Source organism: Physeter macrocephalus, chromosome 4 (genome assembly GCF_002837175.3).
Source record: "Physeter macrocephalus isolate SW-GA chromosome 4, ASM283717v5, whole genome shotgun sequence".
In the NCBI taxonomy this organism is placed as follows: Eukaryota; Metazoa; Chordata; class Mammalia; order Artiodactyla; family Physeteridae; genus Physeter; species Physeter macrocephalus.
Genome location: NC_041217.1, coordinates 72,617,547 through 72,639,304, shown reverse-complemented (window position 1 = coordinate 72,639,304; position 21,758 = coordinate 72,617,547). Strand labels below are relative to the sequence as shown.

The 21,758-nt window shown below is 48.9% G+C and overlaps 1 protein-coding gene across 11 annotated transcripts in view; it reads right to left on the bottom strand.

The window, feature by feature from the left end:
- The window catches only part of KCNN3 (potassium calcium-activated channel subfamily N member 3), a 177,046-nt gene that overhangs the window by 8,716 nt on the left and 146,572 nt on the right, over positions 1-21,758 (bottom strand). For 10 of the 11 annotated variants that reach the window (XR_003679487.2, XR_003679488.2, XM_055084296.1 and 7 more), the window contains 5 exons: positions 19,338-19,479; positions 12,220-12,330; positions 10,243-10,311; positions 2,661-2,788; positions 1,842-1,911 (listed from right to left, as the gene is read on the bottom strand). Coding sequence is in view for 9 of the 11 variants with exons in the window: in XM_055084296.1 (XP_054940271.1) it covers positions 1,842-1,911; positions 2,661-2,788; positions 10,243-10,311; positions 12,220-12,330; positions 19,338-19,479 (520 nt within the window). In the remaining 2 variants the exon portion in view is untranslated. The remainder of the gene's footprint in view (positions 1-1,841; positions 1,912-2,660; positions 2,789-10,242; positions 10,312-12,219; positions 12,331-19,337; positions 19,480-21,758) is intronic. The other variant, XM_028488785.2, reaches the window with a different exon arrangement.

The following is a 21,758-nucleotide window of genomic DNA, read 5'->3' as shown; positions in this document are numbered from 1 at the left end:
AATTAAGACCAATAGGAGGACGGCCAATCGGTCTTTGCCTGTGGCTAGAACTAGGATATGTACTCTCTGGATAGGGGCCTGCCATGGTCTGCCATGGAGACAGGGGGCATAGAAAGTTGTCAGGAGATGCGGGAGAGGGAGAGAGAGAGAACTGAAGCAGGCACTTGAACAGGAGAGAGAAGAGAGGGTGAGCGAATACTTTCCAGGGTGAGGGGCACTTCTAGGTAGTTCCTTCCTGAAGTCTGACCACATGCCTGCCTTGAGGTTCTGCCTGGAATGAGACTTCCTTGTATCCTTATAAAAAACACCTACATTTTAAAACCTACTTCCAATGGGTTTCTGATACTGGAACCCAAGAGTTTTAAGCAGTGCACCCAAGACCATGGGGGGCTCTCTTCGGCACTTGGGCGTTCCATTCACATCCTTGCCTCCTCCTGGCTCTCAGAAGCCCTGCACTCCACCACAGCGCCCCCTCCAAAGCACACAGCCTGTGGGCTTCTCCCCACCTGTGCCAGCCGCACATTCCCTGATTGAAGTCCTCCCAAGCTTAGGAGGCGCTTTCTTTGGCCTGATCCCTTCATTGAACAAGGTGCCTGCACATGGCCCAAGAACTGGCAGTTTCTCTGATTGCACCATCTTTTCAAAGGGGCTTAACTGGCCTGAGGGAGTTTCTCTTGCTTACCCAGGAAATGTGTTCCATGATGATAATCGACATCTGCTGGAATGTTCTGCCAGCCTGGCCCTGGGCTATACATTTGATATACAATTTCTATCAAGAGGCAATGAGGGGGCTTCCCTGATGGCGCAGTGGTTAAGAATCCGCCTGCCAGTGCAGGGGACACGGGTTCGAGCCCTGATCTGGGAAGATCCCACATGCCGCGGAGCAACAAAGCCCGTGCGCCACAACTCCTGAGCCTGCGCTCTACAGCCTGCGAGCCACAACTATTGAGCCCGCGCACCTAGAGCCCGTGCTCCGCAACTACAGAAGCCACCGCAATGAGAAACCCGCGCACTGCAACAAAGAGTAGCCCCGCTTGCCGCAACTAGAGAAAGCCTGCCCTCAGCAGTGAAGACCCAATGCAGCCAAAAATAAAAAACAAATTAAAAAAAAAAAAAAGAGGCAATGAGGAGGAGGGGCTGAGGAGGGGAGGCTCTTTCTTCATTGGTGCCTACACTCAGCTCTGCCAGCGGTGCAGCCTCCGATTCCTTCACTCCAGAGATTTGCAAAAGGAGAGAGTTCCTTTACAGTATTTACAGCAGTTCAAGGCCAGAAACGCAGAATGACAGTCGGGCTCTCAAAGGAGGGCTCTCCTTTTTGGCATCTTCATGAGAAATAAAGAAATGCACCCCTCACCACCACCACCACCAATCTGGGGCCAGAAAAGCTGAGTTGTAAGGACTGGAGGATGCAAGAAAATGAGTTTGCAATTATAAGGGCAAACCGGAAGGATCCTCCTAGGTGTGACCCAGGCAGCAGCGTCACCATTATCACCATTTGGTCTCGTCAGCGTGCTTCACCCTGTGCAAACTCAGCGTACAGCTAATCAAGCAACACACCGAAAAGATGTAGTAGGTCAGCTAATTAAATCCCAGCAAAGACTGACCTGAGTGACTGAATTTAAGAAACACATGCCAGGTTTTAAAAGTCAACAACACGCACGAGTAGATTGCAAGAACTTGAACCCAGATGATTTTTTTTTAACAAAGGAGGAAGTAGTCTTTGCTTTCCTGGTCCCGCACTGTCGAGTTTGACCAAGGCCAGGCCTTCACAGCCACACCTGAGAAATTGAAATGCCAGCATCTGAGAACCCTTTACAGGGACTTCGGATTTTGCCACTCACCTTGGAAAGGTCCACCAGGGTGTTGGCTTGGTCACTCAGCTTCCTCTGCTCCATCTTGACGCTCCTCAGTCTGCGGGAAAGAGTCGTAACAGCCATGCTCTTCAAGCGCTGGGCTCAGCCCCACGGGCAGACTCCACACCCACATCAATTCATCTGGTTTTGGAACCCAGCCCAGGACCTCGAACATGGGTGACAACTGACCAGAATCAAGGGCTTGGCAGGTCCCCAGGAAAGCAAACTCTAACCTCCACGCGTGCCTGCCTTCAGTCGTTATAGTTTCCTCACCACTCTCAGATAATTTCCTGGCTTCTATGCCTTTATCTAGGCTGTGCCTTCCACCTTAGGTGCCCTACTCTCAGCCTTTCAGGGTTTCCCCAAGCCTCCAGGTCAGAATAAATGTTTTCATCCTCTACTTTTAAAAATCCACTATACTTTTTAAATACGTAGCTTATAGAAAGCACTGACCACAATTTGTTCTGCTTCCAGTTGTAAGGTGGTGTGTGTGTATGTGTGTGTGTGTGTGTGTATGTATGTGTGTGTGTGTGTGTGTGTGTTGTGTGTAGACTATGAGAGCCCCCTGAGGCTCTTACCTAATTTTTACCTTCCACAGCAGTCTGTCCAATGTCTGGCAGTGGCAGGTGCAATAAGCGAATAAACAGACTGATCTGCATCCAGTTCACCGCCCCCAGTGGTTGTTGAATGGAAAAGAATGGATTTCTCCTGCTCCTCTAAGTATACAAGAAGATACTGATGGAGCTCTGGGGAACCCACCACTTCTAATTTGGTCCTCTGGTGGCTGAGCTGCCCCGGCCTACTCACTGGTGGATTGCTTGGAGGAACTTCCTCTGGTGTTTCCTGACTTTGGCGTGGTCAATCTTCTTGAGCAGCTTTGTGTGTTTATAGATAAGCCACGTTTCCCGAAGGACATTGGCTGCAGCATTCTTGATCTAAGGGAAAGTAAATAAAACAGGCTGCTATCAGGTAAATTTTCCTAGGTTCACATAACATGTTTTTTATGTCTGTCAATATAGTCTACCTTATAAGGAAATGATTCTGCAACGATCTTTTTCCTTAATGAAACCATGAACTCTTAGAAAGGATCATTAAAATTCATCTCTTATTAATCCTGTATTGGACACAGTAGACTGAAGCCCGAAGTTGAGGGGTGGTTCCTGTCTCTTTCTTAATTATTTCAGGACTGCCTGTCATCTGTTGTTGCTGATGCTATATTTAGATAGGCTACATTACCAAGACCTGGAGGCCTGGGGCACACTTTGACTAGATAAATAGGTACCATTGCTGCCCTTGGATGCAGAGTTCCATGCTCTACCTGGGATTTCTATGTAGTGTAAATGGTACATGTTTTGGATTCACAGAGTAAACAGATTTCCTATCAGGTAGAGATTTTATTTATTTATTTAAAAATTATTTAAAATTTGTATACCATTTTTAAAGGTTACTTTCCATTTACAGTTATTACAAAATATTGGCTATATTCCCCGCGTTGTCCTATACATCCTTGAGCCTGTCTTACACCCAGTGGTTTGTTTCTCCCACTCCCCCAACCCCTATGTTGTCCCTCCCTGCTCCCCACTGGTAACCACTAATTTGTTCTCTTTACCTGTGAGTCTGCTTCTTTTTGGTTATATTCACTAGTTTGTTGTATTTTTTAGATTCCACATATAAGTGATATACAGTGTTTGTCTTTCTCTGTCTGACTTCTTTCACTTCAGCTGGAGATTTTACAAGGCCTCCTTGAGGAAATGTCTTTCCCATAGAATAGAACTCTAGGTATTAACAAGTCCATTGTTTCCTTTCCCAAATGGCAAAAAACATTTACACTGCAATTTTACATGTAAATGTAATTGGCATAAAACAAATCATTTCCAAGCAGTGTCTGAAAATCAGTGAAGATATTTTGGTATGAAACCAGAGCTGCCTCTTTCCCAAGGCTGGCTCTTTCACTGCACTGCAATCACACATTTCAACATATGATGCTGTCATCTGTTGACATGGAAACCACTGATATCACCTGGCTCACGACAGAGCTGAGACATATCAATGGCATCCAGATGGCAGGGGACAAAGTTTTAATCCAAACACAGACATCTTCAGCAATTAGTAACAAGAGCAAGAGGAAACATTTCTTATTAAGCACAAGCTAAACAGATCTTTGATTAACCGTTCCCATTTCTGTCAGCCATGCAAACTGGCACAGGCCCACAGGCCCAGGGCCTGGAAGTAAGTAGGCCAGCCTAGTAGAAATCAGGTTACTAGCCAGAAAGGATTTTAATAAAATTGGAGAGTACAGGCCTGCGTCTTCAGACTGACATCAACAGATGGGACGTTGTTAAAATACTGAGACGTGTGGGAAGGCCTGGGAAACATTGTTTTGCAGGCTGATAACTTCTGTGTGTATGTTTTAAAAATTTATTACTAAGGCTGGATTATATTTTTCATTGGCGCTGAAGTGATATTCTAAAAGAACAGCTAGGTCTTCTCAGAAATGTCTAAGTGACATAAATACTGCCTTTTTGTTCAGTAAAAATCTACCGTGAAGATGGTTTTAAATGACTTAATTGTCCACCTTTGGTACTTTCTTGCCTGAAAGGAAACAGGTGGTGGTGAGAAGAAGCTGGAAATGGTAAGGGTCCAGGTGAGGAGGGGGGAGGTAGAGGAGGGTGTGGTCACCGGGGTTCTGTCCAGGGGCTGGAGTGGACATCAGCCTCCTGGCAAAAGAGGCAGCATAGAAGGGAAGGCTTTCTCTCTGTGGAGTGCCTCCTCCTGCTGCCCTTCTGTGGGGAGAGGGCAACTTGACAGGTGGTTTTCTCAGTTTCCCTAGGTGCTTAGCCTCCAAGGAAAGCCTCACAGAAGAACAGGAGGGAAAAACCTGCCCAGCATGTATGATGATCGGCAGAGCCCCAGTTACCCGGGTCTTGTCTTTGGAACACTGACAGAGCCATGGAATGTCAGCGCTGATGAGCCTTTGACAACTGTCTCTGTGTTGGTGTGGAACAAACATTTGAAGTTGGAGAGGCTGCAGGTGAATCCTTCCTCTGCCAGTTTAGGAGTAAGTGCTTAACTATCTATAAGAAGGGAAAAATAAATCCTTACCTTAAGGGTTGTTATGAGGCCCAAATGAGGCAATAACCATGGTGCTGATGGTGCTGAGGCTAAGAGCAGACATCTACCAGGTGCCACTTTACATACGTGTAAACTCATTTAATCTTCACAACAACCCTCTCGGGAAGGTACTAATATTATCCCCATTTTACAGATGAGGAAACTGAGACAGAGACCAAGACTGTAAAGTTATAAACGGCAAACTGAGTCAATGTGGATTTAAGTGTTACAGAAACTATAAAGCACCATAAAGGTACCAGTTGTCATCATCTGGCCCAAACCCCCATTGAAAATATGAGGAAATGACAGCTTCAGAGATAGAATGTGAGGGCCAGAATCCCACAGCTAGCTAATGGCAAAGTCCAAACAAGAGCCAGGTCCAAAAAGAGCATAAGGTTTTCATGTGGTCTGAAGAAAGACCTGACTGACTAGATGTCGTCTCTACACAAACAGAATTATTTCCTGTTTCCCAGGATCAAGGAACTGGAAAGGACATTAGATTTGTTTTTAATCATCATGGCCCTCACTTAGCAACATGACAGAATAGGGAGTCCAGGTCCTGCACTTAACTTTAGGCCAAATATAAGGTACTAAAGTCACAGCACAGCCTGGGTAGCTGAGCAAAGCAGTCACAGCATCTTTATGGGTTTGAACAGGAGGCCCCTGCGTATTCAGGAAAGCGATGTTAAATGCAAGCCTTGGTGCTGACTCTGAATTAATTGCCGGCAAACAACCTGGCACAAAGCTAAGCAGATCAATATCTGCAAGAGAAAAAGAAATACGCTTTTAACTGCATTGTGCTTTCCCACGTCGACAGTAAATGCTACTGTGACCAGGTTCTCCCTCCAATTCACCTGGCTGATTGTTTTGAGCATTGTCGGGGTGGGAGGCAGTTGAGGCTGTGTGCCCCTCCTGGGATTCACTGAGCTCCCACAGGGCTTCCAGGCACCACTCCCTGATGGGGACTTGGGTACCCACTGAGCTCTCCTAGTGGACGGGGCACCAGGGCCAAAAGATGCGCTTGAGGGTGAGGGTGGGAGTGGGTGGGTCAGGGAACTGGGAAGGACTGGGTAAGGTTGGCCATGATCCGATGGGCTCAGGGATGGTTAGGAGAGGGCCATTTGTGCGTGGAAGACTGGCTGTTTCGTCCCCCAAACCCATAAGCATACGAGCTAATTGTTTTCTGTGGGCCCATTCATTTCTCTCCCAAGAATTGTATGCTTTCACTCTGACGGTGGCCAGAGAATTGGCTCAGTGACCTACGTCCTTCAGGGAGGGCTCTAAGATTCGTGAGCCCGGGCAAGAAAGTCATCCAACTAAGATCTGGCATATAATACTGACAGCTAACATTCACGGAGTGCTTACTATGTGCCAGGCTCTACGCTAAACACTTTCTGTTTACATTGTTCCACTAGCCCTCAGAAAAACCTCACAAGGGGATGAATGATCATCTCTACCTTGGACAGTTGCGGAACCTCTCTGAGACTCAATTTTCATATTCATTCCTTCCCAAAACGTTTACTGAGCCCTTACGATGGGGCAGATACTGTTTAGGAAGTAAGAATACTGGGATGCACAAACCAGTAACATTTCTGCCCTCAAGGAGCTTCTAATCCTATGGGGACAGCATGCCCTGTGTAATATAGTGTCAGGTAATAAGTGCTTCAGAGAAAACTACAACACAGTGGAGTGCTACAGAGTGATGCAAGTTCTCCCCATCTGTGAAATGGGATTGTGGTGTTGATTCAATGAAACACTTAGCACAGAGCCTGGCTGCACCGCGCCTCAGTACACAGTAGCGTTACTGATATTCCTTCCCCCAACAAATGTCAGCTCACCTTCCCCCCACCTCCAGCGAAAGAAAACATAAAACAGAACACGTATGTCTGTTCCTTGAGCTCTTGGCCGTATTATTCATGTCAACGACTTGCTCTGGCTGCCTCTCTGCCAGGGTAACCTGCCTCTCCAGACTTCGTGGAGGCTGGTGTAGGAGGAACATGTGGGGCAGACGAGGGGCACCCTTCTTCACCTCCCTCCATGCTCCCAACAGCCACAGGGAGCCCTGGGAGAGAAATTCCAGGAGCCCTACTGATGGGCCCCTGGGAAAGAAATAGCACGCCCTCCATGCTGCCAGGGCTCCCTCCCAGGGAGAGGGAAGTTGGAGAGGAGGGCAGATCAGGCCTGGCAAGTGGGTGTGACTTAGACAACTTCAAGAAGTTCCAGGGGTTGAATTTAGATGAATCAATCTAAAGGGATGATAAAACGGCAATGCGAGAGCCCTCAGGTCAGGCCCGTCTTCAGACACCTGACTGAAGGTGTCCATTATAACTGGGGGGTCCCCGCTTCTCCATCCACCAACCCCTCACTTCCCTCACCCTCACCCACACACACTTCCTGCTGGCTTCCTGCCACTGCCATCTCTTTCATCTCCCCCCTTATACCCTCTCTTCTTCCTCCCCCATCCTATTCCACACTCCCTTCTCAGGCTTCTCTGCCCGCCTTACCCAGAAGCCCTCACCGAACACTTAGAAACGGGGGCTCCACCCCTGTGGCTGGCAGGACGCTGGGACAGGGAGCACGGAGGGATGTACTTCTGTGGTTCAAAGTGGGAGTTTGTAGTCTTTCCCCATAGCAACACAGTAATGAACCACGGCTAATTCCACAATGCTATTAATGTGATGCTCAGCTAGTTTGGAGGTAAACTGGCTTTTCTTTCCAGCAGACCTGGGACCCTAACCACCATTCTGAGTTCCAAGGAACTGGCTGTTCTGGGAAACCCATTGGGTTATGGCTGGAGAGCTGCCTGCCAGCCTGAGAACAAATGGCAGCCCTGGCTGGGACCCAGCTCACTGCATATGGCTGGGGGCCCACACTTGCCCATCTCTGGGCCTGAGAGGCTCATCCCTAAGAACGCTTCCAGCTCAAAAGCTCAATGTTCCTATGACTATTGTTAAAGAAAGACTGTACCTAGTCTGTCTGGGACAGAACTTTAGTGGGTGATATAATTTATAATCCCCTTCTGGGGAGAATCAGCATTCCTGATAACTGCTCAATTGATTATCTGATAAATTTTTAAAAGACTAAGACCTGTTCTGGGAATCCACTCATGGGCCCTACCAGCTGTCAGTCAGGAGTCTGTGTCCTTTAGCCAGGCTTTCTGTACCCTGTACAACAATGACTACCATTGTCTTTTCCTATAAAAGACCCCTACTATGAGTAAACCTTTGAATTAGCCTGCTGGAAAAAAAACCATTTTTTTTCCCCCAGCAGGATTGTGATAAAACTTTGACACATGCTCATAATTAAAGAAAAGTTTTCGGGACTTCCCTGGTGGCGCAATGGTTAAGAATCCGCCTGCCAATGCAGGGAACACAGGTTCGAGCCCTGGGCTGGGAAGATCCCACGTGCCGCAGAGCAACTAAGCCCGTGCACCACAACTACTGAGCCTGCGCTCTAGAGCCCGCAAGCCACAACTACTGAGCCCGTGTGCCACAACTATTGAGCCCGCGCACCTAGAGCCCGTGCTCCGCTACAAGAGAAGCCACCGCAATGAGAAGCCTGCACACCGCAACGAAGAGTAGTCCCCGCTTGCTGCAACTAGAGAAAGCCTGTGCTCAGCAACGAAGACCCACTGCATTCAAAAAATAAATAAATAAAATTTAAAAAAATTAGCCCCTATTTAAAAAAATAAAGGCTCTTTAATCAGTGGATCAGTAGGTTCAGGGGGTTTATTAAAGGTTTTTGAGCAGGTTGGTGATATGTTCAGAGCTAAGTCTCAGAGTCTAAGGAGAGTCACAAGGAAGCAAAGTTTGGGATGGCTTGGGTAAGGGAGGACCAGGTGAGATGAGAAGGTAGCAAGCAACTGAGATGGTACAAGACTGAGATGGTGGCTTTGAGTATGGTGGGCAGAAGACCTGGAGAGGCTGGTGTGGCCACAGGTGGAATCAGACTCCAAAGCTGCTTGGACCCCTGTGGGGACCAGGGCAGAGAGGAGTCAGAGATGCTGCTAAGCTTTCAGGCCTGGAGACTGGAAGAACGATGATGTCATTAACAGGGAAGGCAGGAGAAGGCACTAGTGTAGGGCAGATATGGGTTTGGTTTTGGTCTTACTCATTGATTTCATGGGGAAATGTACTTGGATGAAGTATTTGAGGCAGGAACCCATCGTGGCAAGGATAAGGAGACAAAATTCTCAGCCAGTGGCACACACCGCAGAGATGTCTGCAGGCTTGATGTGGAGAGGAGGCGTGGCAAACAGAACGTCTCCTGTCCGTGGTGCCTCTGAAGTCAAGTGTGTCCATGTGCAGCTACCTTGCTCTTTAGAAAGGAGAGGTGCTCTTTGTGGACAGGCAAGTAAGTATGAGGGCAGGTACCATCTCTTACTCATCTTGGTGTCCCCAGAACACAGGGAGTGCCATCCAGCTGTGATGGATGTGTTTCGTTACCTAAAACAGCGACAGGGGGATGTGTAGCATTGAGTGGGAGAAAAGGTGGGGATCTAGTATGTTTTTTATAGTCTCTCTGTGTGTCATTTACATATATATTACCTAGTAGCCCAGAGGTTAGCAATAAATTATAATTCTAGATTAACAATGGCAGTAACACTGCAAAGTCAGTGTGGGAAGATCTGATTGCATTAAATACAGAAATGACGTTGCCACCAGGGTTGACAAGTTATACAAGTGAGAGAAGAAAAGCCACGGGAATCAGGAAAACCAGAAACTGAGTTCTGACCCTGTGCCATCAGACCACCGCCGGACCTGCCCCCCGCCTCCCTGGCAAATAAATGAATAAAAACAGTGTGACTCTAGTGGTAAAGTCTGGGCTGAAGCCTTTACAGCAAGACAGGCAGAGTAAATAAAGACTAGAACAATCTGAGTATTTTTATGATTAATAGGTTACAATTCCTCTTTTTTTTTTTGCTTAGAGGTTTGAAGAATTAAGATTGCATGTATTGTAAGAGATGGCTTTTCTCTGTTAAATCTATTAATTGTCCACTCTTGAGAGGTTTGCAATTATGTCCCAATCAGCTCCTCCAAAGATCAGATCTTTCTCTGCAAATTCACTGTGAATTCACTGTGAATTCACCGTGAATTCTGTTTGACCCATGAGCCACTCCTGCTGGACACAGTGGGCCACTGGGAGAAGACAGAGGATAGATGAGGCATCGCCAGGGGAAGAAAGGTGGCCTTCTCTGAGACCAGGTTAAGGGGAGCTGAAGCCAGAGCAGGCCAAGCTCACAGCCAGTTTCCTTTCAATCAAGGTTAGGTAAAAGAACCTTTCCAGTCTTGCCAGCTTTGAGAATCCTCTCTCTGTAAGAGCCACTCCTTTCGTGTTGTTTGTTTCTCTGGGAAAAGATATTCGATATTAAAGGGACATTTCAACAGATTTAAGTGTTCTCAGAAAAGTAAGATGTTATTCGATAAAAAGATGCCTTGTACTCATAAATGGGCAATAAATATTTGTTGATTTGATTTTCAGTCCCACTTTTCAAAAGGTAAGTGGACTTGAGGAGGATTTTAGAGAATTATTTTTGAAAGCTTGAAATTAGCAACCACAATCTCATCTCCTTGTACAATTATATTGCAGAAAAATTGTTTATTTTCCTGTCATGTGAGGGAGCTGGCTTTCCTCAGCTTTATTTTCCTCTAATGTCTGATTCACAGAGTGAAAAATGGAGAGAACAAAGGAATAACATGATATACAAAGTATATCCTTGGTTTCAAAAAGCAAATAGAATAAACAGAGAGGCTGTTAACGTCTCTGCTCTAAGAAACAGCTTCTGAGAAGGTTTTGGAGGCTAGACTCCCTTGCCCCTGACTCCTGCACCAAATTGTTCCAGGAGAATAGAGGCAACTTTGGTAATCTGCTCAATACTTAGCATGACTTCTGCATGCTTACTAGGGGGCTGAAGGAAAGCAGCTAGGTTACAGGGCTCCGGGTGGAACCCGGCTGGCCTACCCACGGGTATGGCCCTCAATCCTGCCATCTTGATGATACAAATCATGTTTTCTTTTGTACCACGGACAGCTCAGTGCCAGGATGTACCATATACAACCATCTGTATGGCAGTGACAGAAGACTATTTGCCTGTACCCCTTCTTTTTAACATCTGTGGAGGCTCTTTAAAGAATCCAGTACATGTAATCAAAGACCAAACAATCAAACACCATAAATAATTCTGCTGAGAAACTGGAGAGGCCTTGGCAACTTCCCATTCCCCCACGCCTCCCTCTGAGTGAGCACGCTCACCCTTTGTCACTCTCCCTCTCTTTTTGTTCTCCCTTCCTGCCTTTGTCTCTATTTAGAACACATTTTTACTGTGCTGCAACATTCATCACTGAATATTTTCTCCAGCTTTCAAAAACCCCAATCAAAATCTCGTTGCTTATGGGTCTCCTAACCCACTTTAATCCTAAATGAGAAAGTTGTTAGAGCGGCCAAGACCCCAGCACAGGGTTTTGCTTCGCTCTCATTTCGGAAAGAGGAGAGTTTTGCAGGAAATCATATTACTGACCTTCGTTCAGCCTGCAGCTCTAAAGAATTTTCCATAAAAGCTGTCATTAAATAAACAGCTTCTGCCTTGCTCATTTGGCCTGCTGTTATCCTGGAAGGCTCGTTTCTGACTCTTCTAAATGGGCCTTTTCTTCTCTGACAATTCAGTGGGGTGTCAGACTTTTAGCAGCTAAATGATCTCCCCGTTCCTGCTTATATTCAGTTTTTCACCCTCCTTACCCACTTCCATGAAGTTCCAAGGGAGAAACATTATTTGGAAAACCCAAAAGGGGGAAAATTGGATGATGACGTTTTGATGAACGTTATTTAGGAGTGATTGTCCGTAATGATTTTTTTCAAAGGGTTGGATTTAGATACATTCCCAGTATCATTTTTAAGACTTTCTACTGCCCTTCCTAATGAGAATAATGAACATATTTAAGCATAAGCAAGAACACCTCATGCTGGGTGATTTACTTGGTACCATTAGGCAAGGGGGGCGGGTTACATCATTGTATGCTATTGATTTAATTATCAGGAAAATTATTTGGTTGCCTGAACCATGCACAGTGATTTAAGAGAAGACAGGAGCCTTCAGCGTTGGGACATTGTGCCCATTTTGTGCTGGCTGTTTGCATGTGTCTGGGGCACCCTCAACCCTCCACTGAAAGGTGTGGCCCTAACCCACTGTGGCTACTTTCTGACTGGCTCCCATGTTGGTCTTAAGTCCCCCGTTAAGACGTGGACAGTGGCGTTTTACCCGTTTGGTGAGCTGAGTGTCCATCATGAAGTTGTGAACGTGCTTCTCTGCTTTGGTGAGTTCCAGCTTTCGGGCCACCACGGCCACCACCAGGGCAGTACAGCCCGCACCCTGTGAGGGGACAGCAAGAGGACCAGGGGAGAGAGCACATCATTAAGAGGCAGGGCTCAGGCGGAAGACTCCACGTGCCCCGGGCCCACGGTGGGGTCTCCAGGAGTGGAGTGGGGACTTGAACTCTGGCTGGACAAGGCCAAGCCACAAAACCCATCAGGGCCCTGATTCCCGCACCCATGAAGGGGTCTGCAGTGCTCTTGGCTTAGCTGCAGAGCTGACCTCTGGGAGACTGAGCCTTCATAAAGCTGGCCACTTCTTCATGGAGCAGGATACTGGATGGGGCTGAGGCTTGGGGGAATTTAAAACACCGAACAATCCCTTGGTCACCTGCCAGGGTTTGCAGGGAAGAGAGAAAATCCACACACGCTCCTCCTCCCTCATGCATATCCCAGCCCCACTGCCAGCTCCAGAGCAGGGGGCCGGGAGGAAAGAAAGCCATGCAGTATTGATGGATCACCTGTTGGTGGTGGAGAGTTTTCCTGAAAATAATCTAACGAAGAGGCAAAGCATCACCCCACCAAGACTGCTTCCCAGGGCTACACTGGTTGGCATGGGTCTATGTACTCAGTGACTGAGCTTGCTCCCAGCTGGGTCTTTTTACTGGAGGTCTAGCCTATGACTCAGCACAAGAAATTCAGTTCCTTCTTGCTTTCACCAGGAGGCTCATGAATTCACCATCTTTCAGAGATTTAAAAGACGATAACAAGACACCTGCCTCAAATCAGGATTTTAAGGGAACCCGCAGAAGGCGCTCAGTATTCTCCAGAGCAGCGTTCTTATTCTGCTATGGAAGGTCCATTCCAGGGAAGCCCAGGGAGAGTAAGTAAAAGAGGCCGGTTCCTCAGGACTCCCTTTCTCTCTCCTAATCCTCTGGGCGCATGCTTGACTGTCTGAGAAATGAGCAGAAATGGGCTCATCCCAACATTCTTCCAAAGGACTTTGAAGTCCTCTTTGCTGTGCATCTTGACCTGGTGGTGGGGGGGATCGAGAGAGAACTGCTCCTGCCCTGCTTCTCCTGCAGGCAGCAGACGACAGCCCCGCCCTTGCCTGGTTCTTGCAAGAGAGCACACGCCCCTCGGTGACCATCACCCTCTTCCTGCACGTGGGGCCCTGCACCATCCTGACCTCCACTCATGGAAAGAGACAATAAGCTCAGAAAAGTCAGCAGTCTGATCCTCTAGATGCCAAACAGTAATTATAATTGCCACAGAGCTCAGTTTAGCAATTGAGGTCCTAGGATTGAAGGAATCCATCAACAACATTTGGGGCTCACCCAGTTTAACGGAATGCATAGGAAACCTTAAAGACTGTTTTCAAAGGTACTATAATCCATACCAGAGTTGGGCGGAATGCATATGGTAGATCAATCCCCTACTCTCTCCTTCATAATCTCTTTCCTTTGCCACAGGTTGACAAAGGTTGGTTGGTGCAAGGTTTTGGCACAGGTGAAGCTGGCAACGCTTTCCCCTAGCTTTTTACAAGGGTTCCCATGAAAACAATCTCATGTTTCTCGGTACACTTGGTCAGCCACCCATTTCTAGCACAACAAACTGAAAAGAAAGGAGCCTGTGTGAACTTTCCTTTTCTGACCTCATTTTCCTTTCTTGTTCAGGGACGGCCCTGTTTTCTTGGCATCTGTGACTTGCAGGAGACTCTGTGCCCAGTTTTCAAAGGATAGGTATGGGCAGTTAGACAGCCTGGTCTGTAGGTGTCATCAATTGAGCCAGGCCTCTAAAAGCAAAAAATAGCTTAAAAAGAAGCTGTTCTAGAGGGAAGATGTGTGCTCCATTTCCCCTCAAGCAGACCGAGAATATAATCCCTCTCTTTTGTATGGAGCTACAAAAGAACTGTGGGCTGAACGCCCAAAAAGAGGGATATATCACTGTGTTAAAAATGGAACATCAGATGGAGAGGGTTCTTCCCAGGCTCCAGGCTTCCTCATTTCCCTGGGTCCAGGGAAACTCTGCTTAAATCACTCCTGAAAACTGGGGGCAGAATTAGCCTGAAGGAGTCTCCCTGCTCACCACGCCACTTTGGAGGTTTCATTAAAACAATCAACCATCCACAATCCTGAAGTTCCAGGGTCTAGATGAATTGCTCCATGGTTCTTGCTATGGCTCACAACCTAGGCTGCTGGATGCAGAAGGGTTCTAATGAGAAGCTAGAGTGTTCTAACTAAGGAACCATCTATCTTATATGATTAAGATTCATTTCTGCATGGAGGCAGGAGGCTGGGCTAGATGACATTTCCCAGTTTCTTTCAACTTAAAGATGTCAAGGCTCTCCTATGGATATTTCTCTGAAGGATGCTTGGTTCTTAACCCCTAATTCTAACTTGAATAGAGAGCAGTGGATACTTTCAACTTTTCTTTTAGAAAATCCATCATCTGGCTGAATTAGGGAAGTAGCCAATAATGAAGCCTAATCTGGTCATTCCCATTAAGAGACAACCTTGTAAAGATGGGGTCAGACGTCAGCAACCTTCAGAAAGTGGTGTTCAGGGTGCTGAAATACAAACTGATCCTCTCCAGTGTGTGTGTGTGTGTGTGTGTGTGTGTGTGTGTGTGTGTGTGTGTGTGTGAGAGAGAGAGAGAGAGAGAGAGAGAAAGAGAGAGAGAGAGAGGGAGGGAGATAAGAGCGGGGGAGGGAAGGGAAGGGGAGAGGGGAGATGCAGAGAGATACAGAGCTGGAGCAGATACTGAGACAGGGAACAAGTTGTGCTGCCTCCTCAACAGCATGGGACAGACAGGGGAAGTGGAAAGGAAGAAGTAGACGAATAAGAAAAAAGGATGGGCTGATGGGAATTGAGTGGAAGGCAGGAAGAACAAGGAGCCTAAGATTTGAGTCAGAAGTAAATGGTCAACTTTGGCTCTTTAGAGGAAATAAAGGAAGTACTATGGGATTCCCCCTCCCTCCTGCTGTATCCACCTTTCAAGTGGTATAATGATCACCTATGTTCCTTCTGGGCCTTTCTACTTAGATGAGTTTATCAGCCTGACAGGGCCCTGTTAGCAGCTTGGGAATGCTTGTGTGATACGGCAGGGATGCGGGTTGGTTTTCAGAGACAAATTGCCAAGGCCTTGGCTGATCTGGGTGTGTGAGAGCTCCTGCTGTCCTAGCTGTCCTCGTGTGGAATCTCAGAAATGGTTGGTGGGCAGGGGGGCCGTGTGAGGAGAGATCGGAGTGGGGCTGAAGAGGGTAAGCAGCTGCTCGGATGACTTCCATGGGGTCAGATTGTGGAGCAAATCCGTGACTCAGACTTTTGCCTTCAGAGGTGCCAAGTCCTGAATCCTTGTTGACACCAACTGAATTCCCTGGGTCTTCTCTGTCCAACACTATTTCCATGGGAGGGCTGTGGGAGGGGAGAGGGTTCACCTCTAATGAGGTCGTACTTGCCAAGGTACATGGTGAGCAGGTGCACAGGAGTGAACAGAGAAAGGAGTGGCTGGCCTGGGGTCAACATGCCTAACTCATCCATAGCTTTGGACCCAAATCAGAGACCCAGTCTCCTCCACTCTGGTCCTCCTACTCCTTGTTTCCAAGAAACATTTTCCAGCTGGAAAACCTTAGAGTCTCAAAAAACAAGTATCCCAAGGGGAAAAGTATGAGGTGTACTTAACTAAAGAAGCATAAATAAAACATAAATGAAAGTGAAATGGAGGAGGGAAGCCTGGAGGATTTACAGTTAGATTCTGTTTCTGCAACAGATACCATGTAACAACTAAAATAACATCAATTGGTTTGAAACCAAGGTGTTTCAGGGAGAAGCTCATCTTCTAAAACTGACATTAAGCAGATGTCTTACTGAGCCCTCTTTTTCCCTCCTCCCCAAATGACTCAATTTGTGCTACCTTTTACTTCATCATCCCTTTCCTTTTGCAGTTCAAAGAAGCCTCTCTCACGAAGCCCTGGGGAAAAGCTCAGTGACCCCCACAGATATCCTGGAAGCTTTTGTCTATTTGTCCCTAACTCATGAAGGGTCCACAGAGTGAGTCCAGCTTTAGAAACTGGCTGTACTGAAATGGGATTCCTACCAAGGAGTCTTGGGGGCCCCAAAAGTCTTCCAGATACCTGCAGAACCAAAAAGCCTTCAAAGGCCCATTCTGGATACTAAATATTGCCAGCTTTCTCTCTACCTTGTAACTGTCATCATAAAATTCTTTATGGAAAGATGATGCCCTTTGAGATACCTGCTTTTGTGGGTGAAATCTCTCAAACACACCAGGTCTGTGCCAACAATGTCAAGTTGTTCAGACAATTATATACCCTGCTTAATGGTTGATAATTACACCGTTACTGGGATTGCCAAGAGAAAACAATGATTAAGACTATTTACAGCCTGCACACACAAATTCTTCCTTTCCCTTCCTGAGCAGGCCTTGCCTTGGCCTGCATGGTGTCCATGGCAACCAAACAGGAAGCCCTACCTTTAGTAAAGGCACTTGCAATAATAATCAGGAGATGTACAAAGTGTCGGGAGGCTGGGAGAGGGGAGGAAGGGATTCTCAGCCATGCGAAACCCTGGAAAGGAGTGACTCAGCTGGAAAAGTCACATTTGTTAGTAAAAATGCCACCAGGGTTCCTCACTGTCAGACCCCAGAGGGAGGCAGCTGATTTTAATTTGGGTAAACACGCTGACAATGAGAGGAGGGAAGCTCCCTGTCCCTGTTATAGATAGGTATATATTTACACAGCAGGGTTTGTGCAAAAGGAGAAGATAAAAGGCATGTGCTGTATTTTTAATATGGGGGGGTGGGTATTGGTTCCTCCTCACTTGTTTGTTCTTCCCACTTTGATCACACCTCTCTCCACAAGGAACAAACACTCCTTTCCAAGGAGCTGCTACAGCCCCAGGAGCAAAAGCGGGTGCTGAAGACCACACCCCAGGAGAAGGCAAGGAGGGGCCCAGGGGTCCTGCCCACCCACCCCCCAGCCGTGCCAGAGCAGAAGCCCGGAGATGCAGGAGTGAGGTGAGGGAACCAGGGAAATGGTGGCTATGGGGCCGCTTCTTGGATGGGGCACAGCTCCGTGCTGAGAGGGTGAATGGCTGCTATTTAAAAATAACGGAGGCTCCCAGCAGGGCCATCCACCTATTGGCAGCCCGGCTCCGTGCAGGCCTGGCTGAGAGCTGGTGCTGAGGCACAAAGCTTGCACCCCACGAGCGGCTCTGAGACAGGAAAGCTTTGGCCTTCGGGCGGCATTTCATTCCCTTCTGGAAGGAAGAATCATTCCTTGGTTTCCTGGTGACAGCTGGAGCGGTGCCAGATAGACTCCTACTAACTGATGGGAGGTATTTGTTCTGAGGCCTTACACTTACCCGTGTTTTATCCCAACCCCGGCGCTAAGCCTTTTCTCATTAACTGCTGCCCAGGACCTGCTAATATGCACCGGCTCTGGATTTCAGTCGAAAGGGGAGAGGACGGTGTCCAGTCGTGACATGGCAGCGCTGGACCCCTCCTGCTCACCAGCCCCACGGCCCCAGGCCTCTGACCCTATGGCCTCTGCTGCTCTGAGCTGCCTTGTCACCGAGATCAGTCCCAGGAGGCCACCAGGCTGGCGAGGGCCTAACCCCCTTCCCACTGCAGAAAGGAGTCACTTCCCTTTCAGAAGGAGGGTCTTTTGTGTCCTCCTGGAGAAGTGGGGGTGATGACTGAAATCTGAGGGAGCACTGGAAGGATTCTGATGATGGGGGTGCAGAGCGGGCTCCCTGGGGAGGGCTGTGGGAACCAACCACGGAGACCCAGGACCAAGTCACAGGCCTCCTGTCCACCCTCACCCCCACGACACCCAGGCTTAGCTGCCCGCTCCTTCTCTGACCCTCAGCTTCCTCTTCTGAAAAGAGGACCCGCTGTGTTTACTCTGTACTCTGGGGTTCTGGGAAGGAGGTCAAAGAGCAGGGCTGCCTGTCCTGGCCAGAAAGCGCAGCAAGGAGAGGAGGCGAGGAGCCCTCATCCCCGGCCAGTGAAGGAGTAGTGGCGGCAGGGACGCCGAGGACTCGCCAGCACTGAAGGCGGCGCAGCTCCTTGTTGCTGACGGAGTGCGTTAACATTAAAGCATTGCAGTTTATCCCCATCACCAGCCAGGGAGGAGGGCAGAGCAGGCCTCCCATCCGTACTTCGTACTCGAGAATGCTGAGGTCCAACAGGCTAAGTGCCCTGCCTGGAGTCCACAGTGAGGTCATGGGGTCAGAGGCCTGCGGCTGTGGGGCTGGTGAGCAGAAGGGGTCCAGCGCTGCAGCGAGCAACGGGGACTCAGATTCTGGTCTGACTCCCTACCCACATCTCTCCCAAACTCCGTACTGCGTGGCCATGTGATGGATACAAGTGTGTGTAGGGGTGGGGGGGTGGCAGGGTGATGGGCGGGAGGGATATACACCTTGAAAGGAGGCAGCACAGCTGCTGGACACCTGGGGAGAGATGGGGATGCAGTCACAGGCTAGCCGGGTGCCAACGCTGGGAGGGAACTGGCACTCGGAACCTGGCACCTCAACATTTGGATGCAGAGGCCAAGAGTTGGCCCAGGGCCACGTCATCAAACCAAGACCGAACCAGTGGCCAACCCAGTCTAGGACACGGGTCTCTCATGGCCGGCTCAGTGAGTTCTAGCTATACTCTATCAGATGTGGTACCAAGGTCTGCGGGGCCCAGGCAACAGGAAAGAGGACAATGAACTGCAAGCCCTGCTGCTCACCGGGGCTGGTGGATGGGAGCAGAGGGTAAGACCCACGGCCAGCTTCACTCGGCCCATTTCTGGGGGGCTATGAAGAGGCCATTAGCTGTCAGGAACCGGGACACAGTCCTATCTTAGACAAGGAAATGAAACAGTGAGAAGCCACGCAGATTTCACATCTGCCTTTCTACGTGCAGGGACACAAACGCTGGCCTGTTAACTAGCAGCTGGCCCCATGCCCGGATGAGGAGGGCCCCCTGCACCCACCATAAAGGCGCTGCTCCTAGCAGCATTTGGTGGGTGGGGAAGGGTAACTGGCCAAGGCAGGTACTCACCGTGATGCCCGTGAGAAGACAGACACCTTTCCCACAGTATGTGTGGGGCACCATATCCCCATAACCAATGGAAAGGAATGTGATAGAGATGAGCCACATGGCACTCAGAAAGTTACTAGTTACGTCCTGCTGGTCATGGTACCTGCCGGGGGGGGGAAGACAGGAGTTAGTTAGTGGAACTGCCATTCCCGGAAGTAAAGGCTCTGGGCAAACCTGGACAAAGAAGGAAATGTGACATTTTGCTGAGATGGAGACAGCAGCGATGGTGGCACACGGATCTCTTCAGGAGACTGAAGCTGCTGCAACTCTGCCCACCCAGGTCCTGCCTACAGTTCTCCGTCCATCCCCCCAACACCACACCACGAGCTTGGTCCCAGCGGTAAAATGTTTTGTCATGATTTGCACCATATCATAGACGTCCTTTCGGTAGAATACCTTTGGATGAAATCATGCAGTAACAAAATTTAGATTTTCCCTTCCAAGCTGACAGTCTAAATGTATGTGGATGTGATTAATCTGAAATCACAAGCTCCTGAACAAGGAAAATGTCAAAAAAAATCACCAAACGCATTTAGCAATTTCCCCTAAGAAGGCTGATGGAGCCCAAAGACTGGCACCTCCCAGGTGTCTGGAGGGAGGCTGCGGTAGCCAGGGCTCTCTTGGATCTGTTTCCAGGGGAGGCTCTGGAGTCTCCACGGAGCCATGGCCTCCTCTTCTGAGCTGGATGGAGGCTCGTGGCTGTCCTGCCCTGGGAGTAACCAGCTGGAAATGTATCACCACCATTCCCTCTGCCGGATACCCGTTCCACCCCATCCTTTTCCTCCCTCCCTTCATCCCCAAACACCAAGGCCTGCTGTGGGCCAGGCTCTGTGCCAGGCACTGAGATAGAAAGATGAACAGGATACAGCCCCTGCCTTAGGTTTCTCAGCCCAGGGCAAGGGTCCATGAAGGATGCAGACATCTGTGAAAGCGTCTGTAAGTGAGTGGACGAGGCACATGGAGGACAGGAGGGAAAGGGCAATGACCTCGACTCAAGTGTAGGAGGGTTAGTCAGAGGCTTGAGTTTTCCAGGCCGGCCGGGGGAAGGGTGTTCCAGGCAGAGGGAATGCCCTTATGAAAAGCCAGGGCCCAACTTGAGTGCAGCACGTGGGCCTGGCTGCACCTGGGGTGGCAGGGCAGATGAAGGTGGGTCCTTTCTCAAAATGTTCTCTAACAGGATGAGCCTGAATGACAGGGACATCAGTCCTTGATAAACTCTTCCCATCAGCCTCTTGGAGGCCACTGGATGGGAAAGGTGAGATGGGGCCGGGGAGACCAAACCATCCTGGTTGGATAGAGCAGAAAGCCATTTAGGAACCTTAATCTACAGAACTGAGTTACCAGCAAGGCTTACATGACGTGCTTGGGATGGGGTCTGGTACAAGGAGGCCCCCAGAAAGTATTAGCTGCTACCGTCAGTGCTCTCCCTGAGCCCCACACCCCCACCAACAGGGTCTGGCGCCCAGTGGGCAATTGACAAATGTTGCTTTTCTTACCCTTACCCCCCGCCCCAGGTCAGGTGTGCTGGAAAGGCTGCAGATACAGGTGCATCTGGAGATGAGCGTAAAAGGAGGCAGAAGTCTGCTAGTCAGAAAGGAGATGGAGGGCACGTGAGTGGGGAACACCAAGGGCACTCTATGACGGATACCGTTGATTGACTCACCCTGTATTAGCGGGAGCCACATGATAAAAACTACCCTGTGGCTAGCTAGCACTTTGTGTACAAACACTCAGATTCTCACAACATCCTGTAAAGTGTTTTTACAGGTAAGCAACTGGAAGCACAGAGGCATTGAGTGACTTGCCTGAAAACACACAGGAAGTAACCAAAGCAAAGCCCATGCCCTTTTCGCTATTCCCTCAGCATCAGGGGAAGCGACTGCTGTGTGCCTTGGGGAATGATGAGGAAGTTTTAGCAACAGGAGGGCACCTGGGCTCCAGTAGCAAGTGATGAGGTAGCTATGGAGACCAAGGGTCTGATTTTGGAAGGCCTTGAATTCCAGGATAAGAGGTTTGGATCTGGTCTTAGAGGCCTTGGAAATGATTCTTGGTTCTTGAGCAGATGAAGGACAAGATGACATGGCCCAGTGGGAAGAGTGGTCTGTAGGTGGTAAGTAGACTGATTAAAAAGATGCAGCACAGGAGTGGGGTAGCCAGGTGGGAAGCAAATGCGCAAAGCCAGGAGGGAGGTGCAGGCAGCAACCTTCACGGCCCACCTGAGCCTGGCCCGAGCACATCCCGGTAAGCACGTCGTTGGTGGGCCATCCAGCCCCAACTTGAATCCTCTACCAGCAACTAGAGGAGGGTGGCTTTAGCCTTTCATAGCTGTCTGCACAAGGGCATGCATGCCCAGAACTCTAGGGGGCGACATCTGAAAAGCAG